Consider the following 27555-nt stretch of genomic DNA (forward strand, 5'->3'; position numbering starts at 1 on the left):
TACTAGCTCTTTTTTTCTGGTGGTACTTCCTAGGCTCCCTTAAAGGCTTTTACATGCTGCTGCTTTGGGCTGCAGGTGCTGGTAATTCCATCCAGTGTAACATCAGCTTGTGGTCTCTAAAGCCAGATCTATGTAAATCTTCAGGTGAGTGTCGCTACTGTAACCCACCGAGGGCTTGGCTCTTTACTTCATCTTTATAAGAAGAAGGTAATACTGATACATACTCATAAGGCTTATATGAGACTTCAGTCATAGAATCTATATCTTAGCTCACTAATCTATTGGAGAGTGGTTACTCTATACACTTTATTTACTTTCTCAATTTCATTTTAATAGGTTCTAGCCTATATAAATACCAGAGATAGAATTTTTATGACCCATATCATAAATATTACCCAGACCACAAATTTAATAAGTTAATGAACAGTGTATAATCTAGAACATATTGAGAGAAGCTTAGTTTTTGCTCAATCTGAGTAATCTGAAACAAGAATAGTGAGAAATCTTTTTTTTTCCAAGACAGGATCTCTCTGTGTTAGTTTTGGCTATCCTGGACTCACTTTGAAGACCAGGCTGGCCTCAAACGCACAGCAATCCACCTGCCTATGCCTCCTGAGTCCTGGGATTATTAATTTTTATTATAATGTATTCACATAACATCCCTATTGTTATCCCCTCATTCTTACCTTCCAGCTCTCACCCTCCCTCCCTCTTCTGCTCCATTTCCCCACTAGACCCATCATAGGGAGCCTCCTCCCCCACCATTTGGTCACAGACTATTAGGGTCCCATCCGGGTAGACTGTATCCCTTTCCTCTATGTGCCCCAAGGCCGCCCCGGCAAGGGGCAGTGAGCAAATCGATCAAATCACAGGCACCAGAATTCATGACAGAGACAGTCCCCTCTCTCCCCGATCCTGACACACATGGAGCATGATTGTCCATCAACTAAATTGAACAGGGGTTCTAGGTACCCGACATGCTTTGCCCTTGGTTGTTGCATCAGTTTGTGCTGGTCCCCTGGGTCCAGATCCACTGGCCATGGTGGTCTCCCCATGGAGCTTCTGGTTCCTCCAGATCCTTTCATCCCGACCCCCTACACACTACCGTACAAGTCTCAGCTCTCCTCCCAAAGTACAGTGCAAGTTCCAGCAACTGTGCCAGTCCCACACTGTGCGGAGTCTCTCAGAGTACATCTATGTTGGGAAAATATCCACTTACAAGTTAGTATATACCATGAGTGTCTTTCTGGGTCTGGGTTACCTCACTCAGAATGATCTTTTCTATTTCTATCCATTTGTCTAAAAATATCATGATGTTATTGTTTTTAATACCTGAGGAATTCTCCATTGTGTAAATGTACCATGTTTTCTTCATCCATTCTTCAGTTGAGGGGCATCTAGGCTGTTTCCAGATTCTGGCTGCTGCTATGAACATAGCTGAGCAAATGCCCTTGTTGTGTGATGGAGCATCTTTCGTTTATATGCTCAGGAGTGGTATAGATGGGCCTTGAGATAGAACTATTCCTTAATTCTCTGAGAAAGCACCAGATTGATTTCCAAAGTGGTTGTTCAAGTTTGCGCTCCCACCAGTAATGGAAGAGTGTTTCCCTTGCTCCACATTCTTGTCAGCATGTGCCGTCATTTGAGTTTTTGATCTTAGCCATTCTGATGGGTGGAATCCAAGAGTCATTTAGATTCTCATTTCCCTGATGGCTAAGGACCTTGAGCATTTTTTAAACTGTTTCTTGGCCATTCAATATTTCTCGGTTGAGAATTCTCTGTTTAGCTCTCTACTCCATTTTTTAATTGGATTATTTGTTTTGGTAGTGGTTAGTTTCTTGACTTCTTTATGTATTTTGGAAACTAATCCAGAGGAAGTGACTTGGGCATGGGTCCAAAGTCCCATTGTCCCTACCTAGAGGAGGCCAGCTAGGCCACTGGAGTAGTTCTCTGATCTGATATCTTTCTGACTGCTCCCCAGCTGCCTGGCCCATCTTTGTCAGAAATAGCCAGAAAGCTGAGAATGAACTCAGAGGGGTTGACTTGGGTAAGAACCAAAGTACCATTGTCTATTCCTACCCCCAAACTCACAGACCATGAGAGTTCCACCAAACCTTGTAACACCAGAGATATCACAATGGGAAGAGGTCACCGCAAGAACACAAGCAACAATTCCCAGGGCCATTTGACACCACCAGAAACCAGCAATCCTACCACAGAAAGCCCCAGAGATATTATCATACCTGACACAGAAGAGAAATATTTCAAATCTAAGGTTATAGAAATGAAAGAGGCCTTAAAGGAGGAAAATCAATTCCTCAAACTAGAAAAGGAATTTAGAGAAGTCTTACTGCTTCTCTTGTATAATTAGAGTCATACTCAATTTAAAGAGAAAAAAAAACTAATCAGAATCCTCTCTCTCTCTCTCTCTCTCTCTCTCTCTCTCTCTCTCTCTCTCTCTCTTTCTCTCTGTCTCTGTCTCTCTCTGTTCATCAAAGGCAGCCTCACCTCATTTTGTAAGGAAACATTGGTCTTTTTATTCTTCCAAAAGCCATATAGCTGAAAATGAAGCAAAAAAGGTTTTATTAGTGTCAGTAATTGGTGATTTTGAATAAACTGCACTACAGGGATATACAGGGATAGAATTGCAATAATAAAAGTAACATTAATTAAACATGCTCATATGTTTTCCTGGGGACAGGCAAAGATAACCTCACTTATATCTTGGGCTCTGAGCAGCTCTCCTAAAAGTTGCATTGTCAAATTTTCTTAAACTGGAAGGCCTACATCAGTCTTTTGTCTACCCTAATAGCTTCTTAAGCATAGATAATGTAGAAAGACTTCTATTGGAGCTGAGATCTGATCTAACTCTTGCTCTTCAATCTCCTGAGCTAAATGTAACATGTGTGACCATGTATGTACATGTTTATGTGCGTTTGGAGATGAGAGCAACTGTATGTGCACATGTATGTACATGTATGTGGAAGTCAGAGGTAGATAACAGTGTCTTTCTCTATCATAGTTCAAAAAATATTTCTCACTAAATACAAAGCTTGCCAGTTTGCATGAATGGGCAGAAAAACAAGCCACAGGGAGGAGCTTCCTATCTCTCTCTGGCCAACACTGCGATTACAGACACATGCCATAATTCTATGACATGGATGCTGGCCATCAAACTCAGATTTTACTAATGAAGCTCTCTTTCCAGGACCACAGTAGGTTTTTAAAGCTATACCACCATCATCCTTTTTTATTTATACTATACCATACCCATCCCTTACCCCCACCAACTCACCCAGATTGCAGGTACATAAAACTCTCTCATGGCCGAAATCTTAATAATGCAAAAAAAGGCATAGGATCCTTTAAAAGGCCACAGTAAAACGTTGGCCCTTTAACTCTGGTGATGTTTCTTTTATTGCATTCTGCATGTAGGGCTGGCTGCTTTTTAGGAGTTAAGGTGAAACATAATGCCACTAAGTACTAAACCATCCACGTCACTAGATTCTGATTTAGAGAAATTCTCTCACTCCTCCAAAGGCTCTTTTCTCTTTTTACAAGATGACAGGGAAGATACTTACCCATCTCAGAAGTGGTTCAAGGGTGGGCCAGTCTACCTGCTTAACCTATAACTGGGCAAATCATGGGCCCACACAGATTTACTATTATTGGCCAATAGCATCACCCCTCATCTTTGTGCTCCTCCTGCTGTGTCGAACCAGTATTGGCTCTGCCTTGAAGGAGGTCAATTATCTCTTCTGTGTCTACTGAATGCACTAATGTTTCTCTTTACAAAAGGTGATGCAGGAAGGAATATAGGAATCTAACATAATGAATTAATGTTAGGTTGACTTCAGGCTGTGTAACTTAAAGCTATGGGTTACACATATAGCAAAGCCACCTTTCCCTTTTATATTGCAGTCTTCTTCTTGCTGAAAATTAAAGTATTGGAATAGATAACTTCCAAGCTACTTCTCACTCTCTATAGCAATGAATTTCAGACATGTTGGTTAGGGAGACTTCCTTGGACTCATTCTTGATACTGCTTTCTTGGTCACATTGGCAAAACCACAAATCATATTCATGTTAAGCCTTCAGGACAGAACATAGTGGAGCTATCCCAGCTTGCAGTGCTCATGTCTTACCCCAAAGAAATATTGTAGGAATATTGACCTGATGTAGCTGGTTCCTTCAATGCTTAGGAGCAAGACATCCTAGTTGGAGGTACAGAGAACTCATAACGTTGCAGGTACCCTCAGCATCCTTTGTAAGAGAGTATTAGGCAGATTTCTCATTCTATAATTCCTAGCTTTTTCAGTGCCAGGCACTAATCTTCATTTGATGCCACCATGGGACTTCAATAGGTAGAAATATCTACCTTTATCAATAGCAGTCACTGTTCTAGAGATTGTAGGAATGATACTTCAGCAAGTAAACAAACATGCATGTTTCTTGAAGAAAAGAACTTAGATGAAAGTAACAGAGACACACCGTGTCATGACTCCAGCACCAGGAAGAGGTATGCTGAATAAAGTAGTGTGGACAGGAAGGCCTTCTCTCTTGTGGGAGTCTTGGTGCCAAAGCCCAAATAAAATCTTAGTCAGGAAGAGATCCGTGGTAAACATTCTGGCACTAGTACAAATGTTTGAGATTCCCGAGGTCTATGAAAGAACTAGAAACTGGAAAGGTCTGGGGAAGTCAAGAGAGCACCTTGGATTTCTACCATGGCCCTCAGACTGGGCAGTAAGATCTTCCCCACTCTAATACTTTACACAAGATCTCTGTATACAAACATTTCTCAACTCAACAATATCATCTTTATAGAAGACCACATAGGAACTAACCAGTGACATTTATCTATAGGGGAATCAAATGAGCTTTGCACAGTTCACTGTATCAGAGACACAGCAACCAGAGAGGATGCAAGTTTAAGTAATAATACTCCTGTGAGTCATCAGGAAGCAAGATCCATGAATTCAACTACTAGTTCAGTAACATTTTAACTTGTAAAGTTACTGGGGTTAATAGATTAATTACAATGTCACCAAACAGTTTGGAACAGTCATTTTGAATATAACCTTCAACTACAGCTAATAAGAACTTGTGCCAATGACTGATTTTCTAATGCATTTAAAGGTTTGTGGAATAACCGGACTACATAATAGTCTGAAATAAATGAGCCAGAGTTTGAATCTTGGTCCTGCCATTTACAAGGGTTATGACCTTAAGCCTGCTGCTTATTAATCTCTCTGAGGCTTCGTGTTTCCTCTGAAAATGCTGTCTAATTACACCTACTTTGAGAGTGCCTAGCGGGAAGCAGTGTGTCTAAAGCATCCGGTATGCAGGAGATGTTTAACATATAATAACTAGAATAATCTAATAAATATCTATGAAGTGAGAAGTGGGCCCCTAAGAGGAATTGTAGCTAGTGGGAACACTGTCATGGCAAGCAATGAAATCATCATTCATGCCCTCTGAAAGTTCAGTTTTACTGGAAAGAACATACATCCAAGTAGCTATATAACAGTACACTGAGGCTTGACAACACCCAGTAATTACCATGAGCCATAAAAGTAGCAACAGTCATGAACACAGGAGGAAATGATTACATCCTGTACTTATTTTTGAGTCCTGGTGAAATAATCTGAGGAACTTGACAAGCAGTCTGGTTTTATTTTGTTTTGTGTGTTTTGTTTTGTTTGCTTTTGTGTCATTCTTTATGCCCAACCAATGGACAGGATGGAATAAACAATGCCCCAGAGGTGGAGAAATCGTGGATTCATTTTGGCGAAGGAACAAGGCTATCATGTACATAGTCTGAGTGAAAACAGAAACAATGAAGGGCTGATACCTGAGTGGGAAGACACCACCAGGAGGCTGTACACAGAAACTTAGTCTTTGTTCAGTGTGTGAGTTGGAAGCCATGTGAGCTGTTTTGAGTGAGAAAACTGAGTCTCAGAGGAATTACCCTAACCACATTCGGAAATATAAATAAAGCGTGGAATATACCACGTACTAAGAGAGGAGCTACTACCGCTGAAGACGTCCCTTTGCTCTGTAAATGTTTTAAGTTATTTTTCAAAACAAGCTCCAGAACTTGGTCTTGTTATCATGCCCTATAGTTTATACATGCAGATATGGAAGCAGGCCAATTTGAAATAAAGTCCCTAAGACCTAGGAGGTTGGAAACCTGCATCCAGGTTAGTTGGCTTTGGAGTGTGTATTCCTATTCACCCCATTGTACTTTCTTTTTTTGTTGTTTTGTTTTGTTTTTGTTTTTTGTCTTTTTTAATTAATTTATTTATTGTATATGAGTACTTTTTCTGCAGAAGAGGGCATCAGATCACATTACAGATGGTTTTGAGCCATCATGTGGTTGCTGGGAATTGAACTTAGGACCTCTGGAAGAGCAGGCAGTGCTCTTAACCACTGTGCCATCCCTCCAGCTCCCCTCCACTGTCCTTTCTATGTCCCTTGGTCTCTTGTTCTCTTTAGTCCTCAGGTTCCTCATCAGCACAATAGGAGACTTGACGAGATATCAGAGCTAATTTCTACTTTGGGTTCTGCTGTTGTGGTTTGTTTTCATGCGCTTTGGTTTTGCTTCTTCACTCTGGGCTCGATGTACCTCTTAGGCAGTATGGGGGGGGGCGTGTAGAAGATATAGACACAGCAAAGACTGTTTGCGTCATTTATTTTTCCTTCTCAAACTTTGTATGGTAGTGAATCTATTTCAACCATTTTCAAAAAGCATGCAAGGTAAACAATGGTAATGCACACTTGGTATGTTGGAAAGTGAAGTCGTGTGAAAGGAGGTAGCTGCTAAACTCTAAAATGTTAGTAAACATTGTGAATACTTATGAGCATCTCGAACTTTGATATACTAGTCGCCACACAAACAGAACATTAGTCCAGTGAGTAAGGCATGTGAGCATCACAATAAAGCATCTCACTGAAAAGGATAAATCCACAAGGAAGCATGCCAGAAGGGAAGTCTCACTCTATTCCTCTCTGCCTCCTTGGCATAAACTACACACATTTGTTTTATCTGAAGAGTAAAGCACGCTCACAAACTGCTGAATGCAAGCTGCCACTGACTGTGGGCGGTTCAGGCTTTTCTTTTTCCTGCCTTCTCATGACAAGGTGCTCAGGTCCTGTCTACAGCAGGAGTCCAGCTTCGCTTCCACGGTTTCCAAGGCAACTGACCAGCCCTGAGATTCCACTGGCAGATGAGGTGTGGAGTCCTGGGGGCGCTGCTTCTGCTGCCCGCCAGGCTTGCTTCGGACCTTCCTGAAGACCTCCTTGGTCTTCCGCGATCTGAGCGCTACTACTTCACGCATGGCTGTCTCCTTGTGGGAGATTGATAACAAGGACGCTGATAATTCTGAGAGGCTCGACTTTATCCGGTTGCCACTTCTGGCCTTGGATACAGCAAAAAGGATGACTCTCTCTCTCTCTCTCTCTCTCTCTCTCTCTCTCTCTCTCTCTCTCTCTCTCTCTCTCTCTCTCTCTCTCTCTCTCTCTCTCTCCTTCTCCTCTCCTCTCCTCTCCTCTCCCTCTCCTTTCCCTCTCCTTTCCCTCTCCCTCCTCTCTCACCGCTCTCCTCCTCCCTTCTCCAGCTGTAGCCTTCTTAATGTAGTTTAATGGCTTTACAAAGAAAGCCAGGGTGAGGAGCGCTTCTCAGTGGCTGTGGCTGGACCATGACCTAGCTGACCATGAACTTGGAGGGGCTTGAAATGATAGCAGTTCTGATCGTCATTGTGCTATTTGTTAAATTGTTGGAACAGTTTGGGCTGATTGAAGCAGGTTTAGAAGGTAAGGGAGTGCTTTTCAGTCACTTGTAAAAATCCTGTTTTGCAATTTAAAAATTCTTTCAGCAGATGTTAGAGGCACCTGAAATAAGAACAGAGAAATGTTATTCTGGGATGGGCATGCAGAGAGGCAGGTTTCTCAGGGTAAGGAAAATTTACAAAATAAACTTTTGGCAAGTTGTGGTGATGTTTTCACAGCCAAAGAATGCTCTAACACTATGAGAAAACAAAGGGTTGATAATATGTCAGCTTATATTCAGAGCATATGTCCCTGTTGTTTTGGTCAGTTTGGCATATAATATCCTCTTTTAACTATAACAGCAGATTTTATTTTTGTATGTTGTGGGGTGCACTTGTATCTTGTATGCAAATGCACTCATCGGAGAGTACTGGATGTGCATTTGCTAATCCTTATGGCTTAAGTCTGGACACTGAGAAACAAGCTTTCTCAGGAGGTTTTCTGCAGGGTGTTGATGTTATCTATTTTACAGTCTAACAGAGACTCTAGGGAGAAATGAGTTTCCAACTCATGTGACAGATTTTAGCGTGGATTCTAAACAAGCAATGGCTTTGCAAGTGTTGCTATTTATGCCCATTAGAGGCTGGTCCTCACTTCTTTACAAACGCCTCTCCCTCCCTTTAAAAGCAAGGTGTGTTCTTGCTTTCATCATTCCATGGACTGTGTGTGTCTCCAAGAATATGAGGAAATAATGAGTATTGTTGTTGTTGTTGTTGTTGTTGTTGTTGTTATTATTATTATTATTATTATTATTATTATTATTATTATTATTATACCAGCCAGAGCACATCTGAGAGACGCTTGTGTTCGGCCAGTCGTTGTTTCTCAAAAGTTAGCAGTGCAGTGTTTAAACACAGCGCATGCTGGTGTTTGACAGCATTGCCTTCCTGTCCTCACTGGAAGTTTTAAACCTGAGTAAACATAAAGACTATTAGCGAAGTCTCTACATCTTCAGCTAATCTCATCCTCCCAGGAAGGCTGCCACAATGTGACATACTTATGATTACTTTTACAAATAGCAAACATCAAATTAAAATAAGTGTGTCACTCTGATGTAGGTTACCAGAAACCTACATTTATATCTCATTGGAAGGAGGAGGAGGGGTAGAGAGCAAGGTTTTATTAATGTAATTTTAATGGAACTTTGCAGAATGCATATTGTGGCTCTTTCTGGGAGAAATATTTGGTGGTTTCCGTGTAAGGGGAAATTCTAAATTTTGAAAATGGTCAATATCTTTAAAATTGACTTTTATTTTGTGTATTTTCATGAAATGGGTAACTTGGTTTGGCTTCTGTGTGCATTGCTGTAATTTTACCTGATAGTTATGGCTGGGACGTCCCATTATGATGTGCTGAATTTTATGGCCTTTCTTCTCTCTGAGACCACAAGCTTCATGAAACACCATCAGAATTGGTAGTTCTTTGGAGGGACTGGTTACATCTTATTTTGTAGGAGAGGTGTGGTCCTTCTTTACACTCTTGTGCCCAGGGTATTGATTCTGGGTTTTGTGATGATGACTATGCTAGTGTCAGATTTGTTTATTCAGGATCATAAATATTCACCTCTCAAGTACTAACTTGTGTGTGTCTCTTTTAAAGACTGGCAAATTCTATGAAAGTATTCAGTATTTTCTTTCCCTTATTACTTGTATTTAAACCTGTACTGATCTGCATGAACAGTTTCTTTCTTGAATCTTATATTGTGTTATTTGTATCATTTTTAACATTGTATTAACATTGCAGAGATAATTAGATGTCTTCTAAACTTTGCTAGAAATCCTCATTTGATTTCTGGTGTTTTTAAGAAGTTCTTTTAAGTGGTAAGATGCTGGTAACCATATTAAAGTGGAATTATACATAATATGTAAAAGTTAGGAGATAGTGTTCTTTACTTGTGAAATACTTATCAGACTTATCTTAATGTTGTAAATTCAGGCGTCAGAAAACTTTCTAAAGAGTATACAAATAAATCCCTGGGGTTATTTTATATATATATATATATATATATATATATATATATATATATGATAACTCTCATGTATAATTTGCATACATACTCTAAAGTTACAGTGTTTAATTAATCAAAAGAATAAACAGTATTTAGCATTAAAATAACAATTTTGTGCATGTCCTGAAATCTTCTTAATACAAACAAGGGAAGACTGATATTCATTTCATTCACATCTATTTTCCCACAGGAGTTCGTCTCCCAGCATCCCACATGTCCTAGTTGGAGGGTACTGACTTGTTTTGTCATTCTTATATCTATTTGTAGACATGTCCTATAAAAGAACTTGAGACTATGTAGAGAAATTTGAACTTGGTTAAAAATTAAGGGTGAGTCTTTTAATGTTTTCCCTAAATGATCAAAATTTTTCATTTCACTATACAACTGTTCGACAGTGTGGGCATCAATCAAAATGCAGTTTTATTTATTATTATTATTATTATTATTATTATTATTATTATTATTAATTATTATTATTATTATTATCTTTATTAATATTGATGTATATTATGTTGCATTCTGAAGGGCAGAGAAAAACCATATGTATATAAAATACTTATATTGTTTTCTGTATTAAATAAATGTACTTTAGAATAAATTATTACTATAAAAGTTTAAGGAATTTGTAGTTGCTTCTTTGTGAGTGTTTTAAGCTTCCATTCCTTGTGGGAAACTAGGGCCTGTACCATGGGATACTCAATGCTCTCCTGGCTCAGTCTATATATGAAACATATAAATGAATATGTTACACATATAGACTCATCACATACTTACAAATAAATAGTTTGCCATCTGGCAGGTAACATTATTGCACTTGAGAAAATAAATAATAGTAAAGGAAAGATGCTTATTTCTCCTCTGTCGTTCCATGGCTTTCTACCGTATAAGTCAGGCTTGCCTCTCTCGGTTTAAAATGAGAAAGCTGGGCTTGGTAATCTCCATGGAACTTTTTATTTCATAAATTCTTTAGGTCTACCAAGTGACGACAGACCAATAACTTATGTAATGTTGCTTCTTTTGCATGGCAGAGTATCAGTGGTATACTTTGTAATAGGTAAACAATGTAGCTGTTAGACTAAACTTCCTTTCATGCGGTGGGCTAATTCATCATACTTCAGGGAACTGTTCATCGAACTTCCAGAGAACAGAGAAATGTCTCTTCCTATGTTTCTAGGTTTTGATATTTCAGGCTGCTATTTCAGGCATATTCAGATTATCTAGTTTCTCAAATTTTCTGCAGTTTCAGTAGCAAATATGCATATTATGTTATACTTATATTTGGTAACTTAGTTAAATTTCAATAAGATTCCTTTCTAATAAAATAATAGTAGTCGATGGTACCTAAGGAGCTTAGAATACTTGCTGTTCTTCTAGAAGACTTGGGTTTGATTCTCAGTAGCCACACTCTGTCTCACAATGATCTGTACCTCCACTCCCAGTGTGTGACATCTTCTTCTTGTCTCCTTGAGTACAAGGCTCACACATGGCATGCAGACACACATTCAAACAAAGCACCCTCACACATAAAATTAATTAATTAAAAATATATATTATTACCATCAGACTGGTGGGCATATGAAACAATAGTGCTGACTTGAGAAAAGTTATAAGGATACTAGATAAAGTCCGTGGCTGTTTTTAAATATTGATTGTTCGCTCTACTTGGTGAGTAGTTTAAGAAACTGCAGAGCTACAATATTTTGGGATATGTCTAAAATTTCACAACATAAATTGCCTCTTCTCCAGACATAAAAATGAAAATTGTTTTCTGTTAACACATTCCAGAGGAAAATTGAATCAAATTTTAATGGCAACCCTATTTCATTATCTCTATATGCTGTACTGGGCTGTAAAAATATCTACTTTTCTTCCAAATAGATACAAAATTACAATGAAATGTTACTGAATCAAGAAAGAACAATTCTTATGTCAAGTTACAATAAGGAGCAAGTGTTTCAAAAATATATTAAAAAATCAACTTGAAAATAATGCTCATAGAACTGTCTCTTACAAAAAGACAGGTAAACTGATGATCTCTATCCTTTTGAATTCACTGTCCTCACTTTTTTTTTTTGAGACAGAGACAGAGACAGAGACAGAGACAAAGTTTATTTGTGTAAAAGCCATGGATTTCCTGAAACTCAAATTGTAGACCAGGTTGGTTTACAAACTCACAGAGATTTACCTGACTCTACATCCAGAATGCTGAGAATTAAAGTGTGGGCTGCCAAGCCTGGATTTTTTTTAAAAACCTTACTTTGTTTGAAAATATGAGTAATTCTAGACTAAAAGCTTCCTCTAAGTATTAGATATTAGCATATCCTCAAGGACATACTTCTGAAACTTAAGTCTTCAGTTTGTTCATGCTATTGACTTAACAAGTGTGGTTCTGAGCCACATACAATGCACACCATGATCCATGATCATTGTCATGCTTACTGGGATCACGTAGCTGACTGCAGTAAACACCTGAACCTGCTTAATTGGAACTCGTGAAGAAGAAGTTGTAAAACAATTTCCTAGTATCCTCCTTCCAAAGATAGGAGAAGCTAAAAGGTGTTTGCATGTATTGTCTGAGAGAAGTCCTTCTACACTGCACGATTCAAGAAGATAGAAGTCCTTACGTACTTCAACATGACATCTTTTAATACCATATGGGAACAGAATTAAGAGATCTTTTCACCATTTGACATTTTTAGTGACCTATGAAAGTAAATATTTTCTGCATTACTAAAATATTAGTCCTCAAAACAGACTAATAGACAAAAAACAATTAGTACAATTAGAGGTTACAACTAAAAGATCTAAAACTATTTTGTCTGGAATATGATCACAACTTCACACTTCATTCATCATTGACCTCCATGATCCTATATTTATCCATCCTATGAAAATTATCACAAATAATCTTAATAAATTATTTGACTGGGAATTACATAGAAACTCAACTAATGTTAAACAAATTGTTACAATAAAATAGTATAGTGTAGGCATATTAATATTATAATAAGGCATAACATTTATATATTTGATTTCATCTCAGTTCTGTGAAGTAGGTCTTGCCATCTTAGATATGAAAAAACTTAGTAGCTCAGAGTTAATGAGCCCATAACTCATAAAACTGAAACTCAAACTCAAAACATCAAACTCTACATTCTGTTTCATATCCTAATATAGTACACATTACATTATTACGGCAATGGTCAATCATCCGTGGCAGGGAGAAGATATTAGATCAGGTATCCATTGTAGCCAGACTCTACAAACCTTTGTTGAATACAATGCACTAGATTAAACGTGCCATAAAGAAGAGTCTGAAATCTGTCTTATCAATCACATAAAAATTTCTAAAGTTTACAGGATGGAAATGGAGGCAGAAGCAGTATAAATGTCCACTTGAGAATCAATGCCTGCATCTCTTTCCTGTTTGGCAATCTTTGGATGATTAAGCAGAAACATGTGGCTTGCCACTCTTGAGAAAATAGGAAACTCAGTGTGAGATTCTGCTGGCATCTAATATGGAGATAGTCTATTGAAGGGATCTGAGTTGTATAGAGTAGGTTGATTGGAACATTGGCAGGTGTAACAAGATGGCCCATATGGTAGTAGCATTCTGAGGAAAATGCTCCCAAAACTGATTAGGAGCTGAGCATAGCCTCACTTGAGTTTTAGTTTTAATGTCTGACTGGGGCAGTTGTCCACATAAAACCTTTATTCCAGCCTTTATTGGAAAATATACAAATAAAAAGGAACACAAGTGGTCTAGCTACCTGGGAAAGATTAAGGGTGAAATGAAAGCCAACTACAGTTAACTTGCAAACACAATAAAAGAAAGCTAACATGCCATTCCTAGCTCATCCTGTCAAATATGAAAGAATTCAAGTGTTGTTTCTATTTTACAGAAGGCTAGATGAAGGTGTGGGCAAAATAAGAATTTGCTTAGCATCACCAAGGAAAGCTGAGCATGGTGATGCATGACTGTAATCCCAGCATGTGAGAAGAGAAAGGCAGGTAGAACTCTGTGAGTTCAACGACAGCATGGTCTACAAAGCAAATCCAGGACAGTCAAGGATGCACAGAGAAACACTGTCTTGAGAAAAACAAAGGAGTCTAGGTTAATTTTAGTGTTATCATAGGGGAGCTGATCCAAATGGTGTTCATTGTGATTACAGAGGGTAAATACTTCAAATAGGATTTTTAAAAATATAAATAAAGGTCATATGTAATACGACTATTCTATACAAAATTTTCTTATACATTTAAAGTTTAATTTTGTGCATCCAGCTTCCTACAGATGCATTGGGGAAAGCATAGAACTAGTAATGAATTGAAATATGAGGAAGAATAGAAAATAAAGGAAGGTATACCTGCAATTTGCAAAATTGAAGCTTTCACTTATCAAGACTTCACAGAATGGAATCAGAAATTACCTGAAACAAATCAGTCATTCCACATATAAAGAAACTGAGTCTCAGAGAGAGATAAAAATGCCTATTTTCATCAAGACTATTTTTTTTAAAGAATAGTAGAATGAATTATACTCAGAATGATCAGAGCTCTATGAAGTCCTTATCTTAATTGCAGGTTCCTTGTTCTTCCAGTGAACCAATCATTCTGGAGTTTGACATTTAGGGATCTGGTGATACTGATGCTGTTTGCCAGTGTATCATTCTCATTAGATACAGATGCAGTATAAAGAGCTTTGGGCTGAATTTGTCAACCATAGCTGAAGTGTTTTACATCATTAAGACTTGTCTGTTTGTGTTTTATAGTAGATATTTGTTGCTGCTCGGTAGCCTGCACAGTTAGTGGCCCAGAGAAGGAACCTCTACAATGTCAAGGTTAAATCTGAATAGCTACCCAAATGCATATATGTTCATTTAGTCCTTCTCGCCGTTCATTATTCTAAGTATTACAATCAGAGAGCTTACCCCTTTCTCTGCCATGAATAGAAGCCTGAGTCTTCTGCACCTCAGTTTCCTTTCGTCTTAAGTTGAAATTGTCACTGCACTTCTATATAAGTTTATGTGGCTTGAGTTGAGTTGAGTTGGTGTTTAGATGTGCTTAGAAGTCTGCCTACATTATAATAAATTATTTGTGTGTGTTTCCATTAAATCTAGACACCTTGCCTTTTCATCTAAACATTAGAGGCCACCACTCAACATCTGAAACCAAAAGCTACACTCTCTGACTGCTAAGGAAGTGAGAGTGGATTTTAATGATTCAAAACAAAGTTAAGGTTGTTTCAAGGAGGAATGGTTGCTAATGGTCAGCTGTGTTGAGCTTAAAATAAGTGTTGATGGCTGCTTCTGTCTTTAAAGACAGAATTCACTTCCTTTCTTTAAACACAAGTACAAGATCCTTCCATAATAAATATGTGAGGTCATCTGTTGGAAAACTTCAAGATGCCAGTCTCTGGATTAGACACACAAGGAAACAAGAGTATATATTGAGACCTCTTTTCTTTCAGTGTCATCTACTAAATTTCAAGATACTAGCGCTAAAAAGTGTACAGGAAGTAAACTATCTTGTTTATTTACACATTTGCTGAATACATGCCTGTACAATGATCCCTATGTCGTCCACAATACATTAACTCTCAGTAACAAACATATTTCTAACTCTTGTGAATACACTATTGAGAAAACAAAACAAAAAGATAAATTAACATATATTTAGTCTAGTATTTAGTAAGGAAAATGTAGATGATCATAAGAAGACAGAAAACACAGTTCTGTGACAGAGCAATACGAGAAAGGCATTATGATAAACTAGTCTGTATGGGAAACTTGAAAGATGAATATCCGAGATGCAGAAGAAAATGTTTGACAAGAATTCCAGGCAAGAGGCATGCCTAGTTCAAGAGGTTTACATATTGGGAAGATGATAACCTATTGTAATTGGAACATTGTAGACTTGCCAGGGTACTACTATGCAAACATAGTTAGGCCATATCATGCCAAACCATTGCAAGTCACAGGAAATTATTTTTAATCCTATGAAGTCCTTGAAGGAGTGAGTTTTTATACTCTCTAGACTGTTATCACAGCCTCTGTTTATCTGCAGGGATCAGTTTCTCTATAATGGTTGCTAGCCACAAAGTCATCTCTGTGATACCTGACTGCCAGACATTTGTCAGGACATAGATTCTTTGTCTTTTGTCAGACTTCCTTTATCTGGAATAAGTGTCTGACCTTTACTGATTCTTAGAACCTGCTTATATCCCAAACCATCTTTATTAAGCAAAGTCTGCACTGGCTGTCTTGGACTCACTGTGTAGACCAGGCTGGCCTCGAACTCATTGTTCTATCTGCCTCCAACTCCCAAGAGCTGGGGATTAAAGGTGTGTGCCACTTCTGCTTGGACATATTAAAAAAAAAAAAAAAAAGCAAAGTCTGCCAATCTGTCAAGCACAGTGTGTGAGTGGTTCTTGTCTTCCTATTTAACAGGCAGTTTCAGTGCCATTGTATAAATCTCAACTCTTAATTGCATCATTGGAAACAATATCAAGTATCTTAATATGATTTATCTAGAGAAGATATTTTGAAAAGTCAAATTGTCTCCCTAGTGTATTTGTCATGGTGAGAGTATCAGGACATTATTGGTGTACATCTGATTTGCAAAAGGAAAATAATGTTGCTTCCATTTAAGTAGCTTCTCCTTCCTCACATATGAACTTCAGTGATTAAATATCTAAATTGGCCATGTTCCAAATTGAGATGAGAAAAATGCATTTACTTCTCTGGCAATTTATATTAAAATATACTTTTTGGAACTATGATTCATGGGTTTGTTACCTAACCCCATGATATTATGCAAAAATTGAGACCCAAGAAGGTTAATTGACTTGTTAGAAATCACAACACTGTTTAGTAGCATAGATAACATAATAATTACATCATCTATGATACAACAATAATTATATTCTAGGTGAGGAGCTAAGCATTTAACATATTTTAGAATCTAATTTTTGCAAATCCCTGTAAGAATAATCTTATTAGCTATAATTATAGAAATGCTGACTCTTAATTTACTTAAAAATATATTGTTTAGATTTTTCATACTATGTCACTTTTTTATTATCTTATGCTCAAGGCATGGGAAAAGGAATTTTTGGGTGCATAGATTCAAAGTACCTGATGACAAGTGTAGTAGGCCACAATATAGTGTCACAGAATCTGAGGGGTAGGAAATCCAGCTTTGGTTAAACTGTAAGTCTAGACTTTGTTCTCCTGGCTGAAGATTGCTCCCAATTAAGAAGACGCAGTAGAATGCCGATCGCTAAGGGCTCATGCTACATGTATGACTCAGATTGACACTATTATTTATGAAACAGTTATGATTAAAAGTTTAAATAAAGAGAAGTCATATGAATGAAGGTGCATAAGGTTTTAGGCATTGGATTGCACGCTAAGAAATGGTCAGTCCGATAAATGAATCTAGCTAACTGAAGAACAAAGATTCTCTGCCAAGCTGGATGAACGAGCCACCAGGGTAGAAGTGCACGTTGAGTAGAGATAGACTTATCTGGATGCAGTGGAAGCTCTAACAACAAAATTTTTGTAGTGCCTGGATTATTAAAGCCCATATCATGCACGTTTTAAATGTATGATTTTATTTATGTTGGTTTCTTATAAACTCTGCTTCCTCAAATTATGTATTCAAGTCAAAAGAAAAAACAAACAAACCCACCAGAAGATATGCTCCTGTTGTGATCTTGGAAGGTCTTGCCATTTCTGCAGTAATTAAAATCCATGCCTAGGACAAAGAGAAGATTACATCTTGCTAGATACGAAGTTTCCATTAGGAGAACACAGTCTTCAACTTCATGGCCATCCTGACTAAAGTCTGACCAAATGGGGGGAAATGAGTGCTTACTCAAAAAGAAGCCAGTTCCATGCCTTGCTGACTGCAGTGGGCATGTAGTGTTCTTTCCTATTGGAGTGGCCCAATTACTCATACTTGGATGTGTAGTCTGTCTTAAGGTCTTTCTGAATCATGGCTGAGAAGAGCAAGCAGAGACTTGCTCCATCAGACAGGCATGTATTTGAATCCTTCCCCCTTCATTAACAATATAATCTACAGCAACTACCTTGACCCCACATGGAACCTTGGTTCATTGGGCTTGTGGATTGTTGTTGGAAACACTAGTAAGATAGATGGACAATAAATAGATCTTGGTACTATGTGCTCTAAGAAGTGACCATTAACTCTCAATTTACAGCATAAGAAGCCACTGAGGAAATAGGGTACCATCATTTATGTTAGACATGGTTACTAGATGTGTGTTATTTAGATGAAATCTAGGGATATCCATTCCATGGTTTGTTCTGTTCATTTTGAATGGATGAGAACATCCATGTTTTTAAATGTCCAATTTTTAACTCATGAACTGTACTTACTGGGCTTCTTCTCATTCTTCTGGTGCTATGGTTTCACGAGAAAGTGCTGCTAATATCTCAGATACAATGGACACATTGGCTTTGGTTACAGGAAGAATCCTTCATGTGTCATATTCTATGGTAAGTCAGAAAGCAGAGATTATTGATGTAGACAATAGTACAGCCATAGAAAGTTAATCTGATTGATGGATTTTTCTTCAGCTTTATTAGAAGCAGAAGGAGGAAGAAACATTTGTGAGAGAATATGAATGTCTTAGGGAAAGAAAATATAATAGTATGACTCCAGCTTGGGGGAAGTGAGTTTACTGAGCAAATGTGAGACAATTGCCAAGAAGTGCTGAGTGCTCATTGAGATTTGTAGTTACTCTTTGAAAATAACCTCTTTCTGACTCACATAAAGTATTTTCTTTCTTGGGTCCATTACAGAAAGATTGCTTTCACCAGTCATGTTCAAAGACAAAGGCAGAACCACATTAGAGAATTGAAAAACATGGAGGAAATCAGTCAGGCCAATCACCTCCGTACTTAAAGTACTCCTCAATTCTACATATGAAAAAATAGGTACAGCTTTTCAAGTCATAGAAGCAAATCCATGGAAGAATAAACTGAATCAGACTGGAAAAGTATCATCTGTTTGAATGGGGAAATGAAAGCCACTGAAAACTAATTTATCTGTGGTTTGCCCACAGTGGTATACTATATACCAAAGTAGCCAGTACGGTTCTCAGCAAGGGGACTCAGCAAATTTTGAGGAACAATGGACAATGTGTATAATGGAAATGCTCAATTGAATAGTCTCAGATTGTGATTGAAGTAACAAATATTCTTAAAGGTTTTGTGTTAGTTTCCTTCCTATTGTTATCATAAACTATCTTGACAAAGAAATTTAAGGAAGACAGGGTCTAATTTCAGCTTGTTGTTCAATAATGCATCCATCACAACAGAGATATCAGGATTGCAGAATCTTGATGCCACTGGTTATTTCATATTCACACCAGAAAGAGAGCAATACACTTATGTGCTAAGCTCACTTTATCCTTTTTTTTTTAAACACACTCCAAGATCCCAGCCCAGTAAATAGTACCACCCACATAGATCATGTACGTCTTCACATCCCAATTAACTAAATCAATATAAGCTCCAACAGACCTGTTAGAAGCCCCGTCTCCCAGAGGACTCTAGATGTCATCAAGTTGACAATTAAAATTTATAATCATGATTGTGTATGCACTATGCCTTCACAAATGGAATAAAATTCAAATATATGGTAGCCCACACTTAGTGTCTTGCCATCCAGTAGGCCAAGACAGGAGGGTTAAAAGTTATTGAACAACTTGGCTATATGTTAGGAATGTTTCAAACAAAGCCCCATCACAAAAAGAATGGGTTTTCCATGCAATATTTTGATGTTGATTTGTTTGTATTTATCTTCTGTCTTCATTTGGCAGCCACTAATCCCTTACTGCTTTAGAAAAATTCATCATCTATTAATCATAGATTCTGTATCCTGCAACCATGTTACATGTTCAGTGGTTACTAAACTCAGTGCCCTGGACAAATCTTGCATGTGCTTGAACATTTTCATACTTTTATATAGATGCACGATTGTATACACAAATGTTAGATTCAGGGGTTCATTACATTCTTAATGTATTTATATTCTCTGATAACATAAGCCATAAAATGTGTCAATTTATACACATTGGATCCTTTGTAAAGACAGAATGTTTTATGGCAGGACCTTTGATTATTCCTTGGAATACATCCTTATATTTAGTATACCTGCAAGGACTGGGAAAAGATCTTCACCAATCCTACATCTGAACCTGATACAAGAGTATCAGAAATATTTACAATGTAATTTTTACATTAAATTTTTAAAATTTTTACAATGCATTCATTTAAAATTAGTAGCTAATTTTAATAGGAAAATAGTATCAATATAAAATACATATTGTTTTCATGAAAAGTAATTTAGAACATAGCTATACCAATTTTAAAACTCATTTTATTTTCAGTCCTACTTTAAGAAAATGTTTCTGGCACAGATGATGTGTTTATGCACAGTGGAATGTCAAAGAAGTTAACAGTGGTTTGGAAAGAGACATTTGGCTCCTCAAACTCACTTCCCTAAAAGAGATTCTCATCTATTAGGCAAGTGATTCTCACTTCCTGATGTGTTTTGCTCCATGTTCTCTAAAAGGGGAGGATGCTCTGAGTGCAGGTTTGTGAGGAAGGAGAAATAGGATCAGCAGGTTGCCTCTTCTGGCAGTTCTCAGCCTCCTTCTCTTTTGGGCATCAGTAATTTTCTTTCCCTAGTGGCACCCTGCTTGCAGCTGCCTGCAAACCATTCATGTGGAACTCAGGTAGGAATCATTTAATGTAGGAAACAGATTTAAACGGGAAGGAGTGATAAAATGAGGCTTCATGGGGCTGAAGAGATTCCCATTAAATGTCTCGCTGAAATGGAATTCTCAATATTTCCCATACATTTTTTTTGTTTCCTTTCAAATTAATTTATGAAACTTAGCTATAGAGGTCATCCAGGTAATTTTTCTTTTTTATTACTGGATTCTTTATAACAATAACATAGGAGAGTAGGCTATCCAAAATTCCAATTAAGAGAATTTGATGTGGGAGAAAATTTTCCTACTTTTAGGCTTTATGCCATTCTGAAATTGAACGTAAGTAAGATGTTGTCCATACTTTCAAAGAACTTAGGCCCAAAATAATTCCTCTCAACTGTTATGCATGAAAAAACTTGGCCTAATGATCAATCCTGAGTTTTCATCCAGACTTGCCAAATAGGTGTTTGATGTTAGCAAATGTATATGAGGATTATCCATTGAATTGTCTTAAAGTATAAGATGGAATACCTTCTATATCAAGTGTATTCACTGGCAAAGAATAACCCAGCCATTCTTGCCCTGTATAAAATGGAGTTGTACTGGCAGCAGTCAGGACTACTCACTCTGGATAGGCCATTAAAATAAAGTATTTTAGATTAAGTATATCTAGCATAAGCACATACCTGCTCATAGTGGAATAAAACCTGGCTACAGGTGCTCTCTTTCCTACAAGGGTAGGTGCACTCTGATTCAGCATTGATTTCACAACCTCACTTGGCTAATTCTCTCAAAGATATAGCAGTGTTTTTGATAGCAAGGAATCAAAATAAGACCTGCAACTGTTAGGGCAAATCCAGCCTCTTGTGCTAAAACATCTACTGTCTCTAGTAAAAAAGTAACATAGTTGCCCGATGTAATTGTCATCTTAGAGGTTTACTGCTGAAAAAGCTCATCATTTCTAGCTCTTTTTGATCTCCGGCTGGTTGATTCAACTCAGCTGTTCTGGCTCAAACTCCTTTCTAAGCTGACTGGTTTGAACTTGCTCTTCTCAGTTTCTGACCAAATTGCTCTGCCTGGCCTCAAATTAACTCTAGGAATCTGTTCTAATCTTTTGGCTCCTTTTCCTTCTATTCTCTCTCTCTCTCTCTCTCTCTCTCTCTCTCTCTCTCTCTCTCTCTCTCTCTCTCTCTCTCTCTCTCTTCTCCCCCTGTCTGTCTCTGTTTCCTATCTCTCTATAAAACTGTCCCAGTAAAACTGCCTCCTTTCTGAACTGAATTCATGAATTAACTTAACTTCACTGCAACGACTCTCACCAAACTGCACCAAACTCAACTCCACTCAACTAAACTGATTCAATTCAGCTAACTGACTCAGTTCTCCAACTGCCCGTAATGTACTGTATTGTACTGAACTCAATTCTTTGATACTGTCTTCTCTACTGAACTCTCAACTGTATTCTACACTACTGTATTGCTTCTCTGCTTTCCCTCTGCTGTTCCCTGATCTACTATCTCAACTATATCAAACTGCACTTAAGTAGCTTCTTCTTCCTGTCTGTTCCTGTGAGAGTTAGGCATATCTTATCTTGGAATCATTCAGTCAAATCTTTCTCTGATTCATTGCTTTTTAACTCCTCAAGTAGATACAACTTTCAAACATAGTTGCTTTCTTCTATAAACTACTTTACCGTCATTGTTTGGGATTAAAGGGGTATACTACGGGTGTGTCTGTATACCAGTCAGAGGGATTAAAGGGATGTCAGTCTAACCTCATCACACAGACCCAGAAAGTCTTTGGAGTAGAAAGTGGGGTGTTACAGAAAGAAAAGGAAATACTAGTGTCCTTGTCTCATAGGCTGCTGAAACACACTGATGTGGGCTTAAATCAGTCCTGAATACTGTGGCCACCGCTGTTTCTTGTGTTGTGTGGAAATGAAAATGTTTCAGGGAGTCAGTCTGATAATTATGGAAAATAGCACACACGATACACTTTGCATAACTGTTTATTGTTTTATGGTGATAATATTCAGACAGTATGAGAACACACTCTTCTTCACCTGTAGGTAATGAGTAGAAGAGATCGGGAAGCTTATTTGGCATATATTTCTTTTTCAGATGTGTAAACGTGTGCTGAGGCAAATGTCTATCATAGTACTTCCATTCGCAGTGATACTTCTCCTGTGCAAAATGAGTGCAACCCACAAGCATTGCCACATTTTTGAAATAAAAATGGAAGCTGTTAGAACCTGTATGTGTCTTGTCTCTAGTTTGTACAGAATTGCTGGAAGAAAGGTCATTTCTAAACTGTTCTCAGGGGAAGCCAAAGGTTAGGCATTTGGGAGAACAAGACTGCTCTGCAGTGCATCTGTGGACCGCCTACAGTATAGGCCCTTCTGGGAAACTCAAAGCACACTGGAACATAATAAACGTGATAAGAAAGCTTGTAAACAAAGAAGCCTGCTTTTGTTTAATCTAAGCAATGTTTGCTTCCTATTAACCTCCTACAGAACACTTTTGAGAGATGGATTAAGCTATTTGCTGCACAGAAGAATGGAAAGATGATGAACATTAAATCTGAAGTGTATGAATTAGACCCCTGACGCTGTCCTGTGATTAATTCACATTATTATTATTATTTTTATTTTTATTTTGGCCTGGTTTAATTGTATCTCAGTTCTCCTATTCACAACAAGAGATTAACATTTTATCTCCAGAAGCCCTTAATAAAATTCAATAACAGATTAAATCCATAACCCTGATGCAGCTGCTGCCCCCTTATCTTTTCTCTGATGAAATGGAAGACATTTGCAGAGGTTTCCAAGGGCATAAAATCCCTAGGGGATTATCTTAACAACAACAACCAAAAAAAAAATTTGTCATTGAGAAGTGAGGTTTAAAGTAAAATGTAAAATATCCCACTCTTTAAAAGATTCACTTTTCAGTGAAAATACTTCTAGGAACTTCTCTGTTTTATAGGAAACTTTATCCTGAGTACTGAACTTGAGTTCCCCAGATTGTCATTTTTTTTTTAGACCTAGAATTGGATTTTATTTCAGATTGTCATTTTTATAGTCGGACTTGGGTGCTCCCTCTTATATACTACTTTAATTTTTATCCGTTCAACTTATTATATCATAGCAATCAGGTATGGCATCCTTCTCACATGCAAATATCTAATACAGCACTTTACTCTCTAGATGAGATACGCTTTTGATAGGATCCGATCACACGCTTCACTTGTCCCACACACTCTGATCAATGGGGTATTGAGTCCAATGTTTAGGTCTGTGATACTGGCTTTCAAAATATGCAGAGTAAAAGAATAGAGGGGAATGGAGACATGCAGGATAAGTGGAAGATATTCTGCATCATCCTCTTTATATCTGCATTCAAGTGGAAAATATACTGAGTGAGGGGAGTGAAAATGGGAATACGGGTGTCAAGTCCTGCAGTGAACAATGTTCATTTAGGATCCATGCCATTCCTTATGAACCATCTTCCTTCCCTTTCAATGTATCTTTCTAAGCCAAGCTAGTCATTGCTTTGTGCAGAGCTGGGTAACAGGCACTTGTTTTATTGCTTCCCAACATTTTAGTTTCTATAGTTTCTTGGTTTCCCATGATGGACAGTTACTCATTAACTAGGTGCTAACATCAAAATATGTTTTCCTTTATAACTGTATATCTGATAAGAAGAAACTAAGTATAGAGAATAATTTCTCAGAAATCCAAACTGCCTCCTTAAACAGTACAGTGATTTGGACACTGAACTGGGACTCTGAGAAAATATTTATTCATAGAGCATGCAAATGTGTTAGTCTAAATAAGACTTGGAATGGGAGCATTTAAAATGCTGGCATAAGTCAGTGGTTTTTAAGCAACCTCCAACTTCCTCAGACATCATTTAAATAATGCTTGTAATTAAAATTATTTTTGTCTGTTCATTAGAAGTAAGATAAAAAGGGTGCCTGATAGGCTTTACTTTTTTATTCTAGTTTGAAGGGAGACTCAAGTTTAAAATAGATGTTAACAAATCAACCTAGATCATCTAGGGAAGAGCAACTGTTCATTTGTGTTTGTTTTAAAGGAGAAACAACAAAATGAGACTTGGAAGATGAAGGGAGAGGATGAAAATCACTGATTAAGCATTTTAAACTAAGGGAAGTTGAATCTCAGGTATTCTCTCCCTAGATATAGGAATTAGCTTAAGACCCTAAGAGAAGCTGCCACGGTGGAGCATGCATGTAATCCCAGAACTCGAGGAAGCTGAGGCAGGTGGTTTCTGTGAGTTCAAGGCCATCCTGGTGTACAAAGTGAGTTCAGGACACCCAATGCAATACAGAGAAACCCTGTTTCTAACCACCCCCTGAAAAGAGCCTACAAATATCAAGGTTTATCATAGTGGCTGCCCAGTTCCACGGTAACCAAGGAACCCCTTTATGACAGATGTTTTAATGGGCACTGACTGAGGGATATCACTGATGACATTCTCTGGAGAATTACTCTAGTGTGACTGTAGCTAAGATATGGGGGAATCCCCATATCCCCCACTAACTCATTAGAGTTCCTCCCACCTCAGACAAAAGTAAGACTTTACTTAAAAATTTTTTGGCACTTGTCTTTTTCTTTTCTGGATTCCTCCATCTCACCCCCATCATCCCTCCAGAACATTCTCCTTATAAGCCACGTGTTCAGGAAGTGCGCTTCAGGTTCTGCTTCCAGTTTACCTGGTCCAGGTAACTTGCTTCAGTATTTGCCAACTTTATTTTTCTGTACAATTATCCACCTGATGAGAAGTACCCAACATGATGGCCAACCTAACCAAGAAATCCGTAAGGACAGTTGCTTATGTGGTTTCTACAGTTTGATCTGCTGTGTTTCTCTGCATTTGTGGCAAGGTGCTGTGTATTAAACCATCTTGAGGAAGATAATGTGGTGTATAATATATTGTCAACTTGACCTGATTGTGGAAACATCCAGATCTGTCTCTAGTGGCCAGTCAGAGGAATGGAATGATAACTTGATGGATTCATAATGTGGTGTCATTATTGAGAGGTGAGAAAAAGTATGAGCAGTGGCTACTTACTGGAAGTAAGGCATAAAGGGATTGTGTGAAACTGATTTCCTCCCTCCCTCCCTCCCTCCCTTCCTTCCTTCCTTCCTTCTTTCCTTCCTTCCTTCCTTCCTTCCTTCCTTCCTTCCTTCCTTCCTCTTTCCTTCCTTCCTTTCCTCTGCTGTCTAGTTACCATGATATGAACTGTTCTGTTCCTTCCTGCTCATCTTCCAGTCACCATGGATTGAATCCTCCAAGACCAGTCTGCTTTGTCCTACTCATGACAGGCTTTACCATGTAGAAGATTTTCAGTTTCATGAGGGCCCCTCTGGAACCAAAACTTCTAGGTCAGCAGAACGTAAAGTCTAGAAAAAGGAAGCAAATTTTTTTCTTAGTGGGTCAGTAGGAGAGATAGTGGAACTATTGTCCTCTCTACTCATTGATTCCTGGATCTTGGCTATGGGAGAAACTGTATCATATATTGGATGCTGACTCAAAGCATATACAACTTTCTTCCGAACACTGCCCTAGGCCTCTAGACTGCTGCCATATAATTAGCACGCTAATTGTGTCTTTAAAAGGTCACTCCATCTTTCTATTGGGCCAGCTGCTTCAGGATGGTGGGGACATGGTAAGATCCATAGATCCCACGATTGTCACACTGGTGAACTTCTCTATAACATGAGTTCCTTGGTCAGAAGCAATATTGTATGGAATACCATGATGGAGGATGATGCATGCTGCAAGGCCATGCATGATGACTTTGGCAGAAGCATGACATGTAGGAAAGTCAAATCCATAACCCAAATAAGTATCTGCTCCAGACCACAATCAAAGCTAGCAGATTTCTGAGTCATTTGGTGTAAAGGCAGGATGGAGTAAACTCACCCAAGTGTGGAATGTGCTGTCTCCAGAATCCAAATGGGTCCACAAAATGCTGTGTTCCTTTATTTGTTGTGAGAGGAGCTAAACATAATAACTTACTCTTCACTTTATAAGGAATACGTCTGCATGGCCCACACCACTGGATTCTAAGAATGTCACTGAAGTAGAAGGCCTTGAATTTTTGTTGGATTTATTTTCCAACCTCTGATTTGTATACATGTTAGCAATATATCCAAATTGTTTACTACCTCCTGATCATTTGATCCAATCATCACAATGTTGTCAATATAGTGAAGCGATGAGAAATTCTGTGGAAGAGACAGATTATCAATATCCCTTTGAGTTAAGTTATGACACAGGGATGGGAAATTAATATATCATTGAGGTAAAACAGAAAAGGTATATTGCTAGCCTTCCCAACTGAAAGAAAATTGCTTTTAGTGGTCCTCATGAAGATACTGAGAAAATGCTGTTTGCTAGATTGATAGCTGCATACCATCTGCCAGGTGTTGTGTTGATCTGTTCAAGTAACAACACATCTGATATAACAGCTGCAATTGAGGTCATTACTTGATTGAGTTTTCGATAGTGAAATGTCATTCTCCATGAGCCATCTGTCTTCTTCTTTCACCAGATAGAAGAGTTAAAGGGAGATGTGGTGGAAAACAGTGCCCTTGCATCTTTCAAGTCCTTGATGGTGGCACTAATTTCTGGAATTGCTCCAGGGATGTGATACTGGTTTTGATTCACTATTTTCCCTGGCAGAGCCACCTCTAAAGGTTTCCATTTAGCCTCTCCAACTGCAGTGGTTCAAATAGGTATGACTACCAGACACTCGTGTATTTGAATACTTTGCCACTGGAAATGGAATTATTAGGAGGTGTGACCTTGTTGGAGGAAGTGTTCCACTGAGGAGGTGGGCTTTGAGATTTCCTATGCTCAAGCTACTTCTGGTGACATGGTCACCTTCTGCTGCCTGTAGATCAAGATGTAGAACCCTCAGCTCCTTCTGTAGCACCATGTCTGCCTCATAT

General features: G+C 38.1%; 1 protein-coding gene across 5 annotated transcripts in view; it reads left to right on the plus strand.

Annotated features, from left to right (window-relative positions):
• KCNIP4 (potassium voltage-gated channel interacting protein 4) overlaps window positions 1-27555 on the plus strand; it is a 1038736-nt gene that overhangs the window by 596267 nt on the left and 414914 nt on the right. The window contains exon 1 of one of the 5 annotated variants that reach the window (XM_084799184.1): window positions 7577-7812. The exons of the other annotated variants lie outside the window; for them this stretch is intronic. Within the exon in view, the coding sequence (XP_084655310.1) occupies window positions 7713-7812 (100 nt within the window). The 5' untranslated portion in view covers window positions 7577-7712. Of the gene's footprint in view, window positions 1-7576; window positions 7813-27555 lie in introns of those variants that run through there. 5 annotated transcript variants of the gene reach the window in all.

Source organism: Acomys minous, assembly GCF_964271855.1.
Source record: "Acomys minous genome assembly, chromosome: 10".
NCBI classification, from domain to species: Eukaryota; Metazoa; Chordata; class Mammalia; order Rodentia; family Muridae; genus Acomys; species Acomys minous.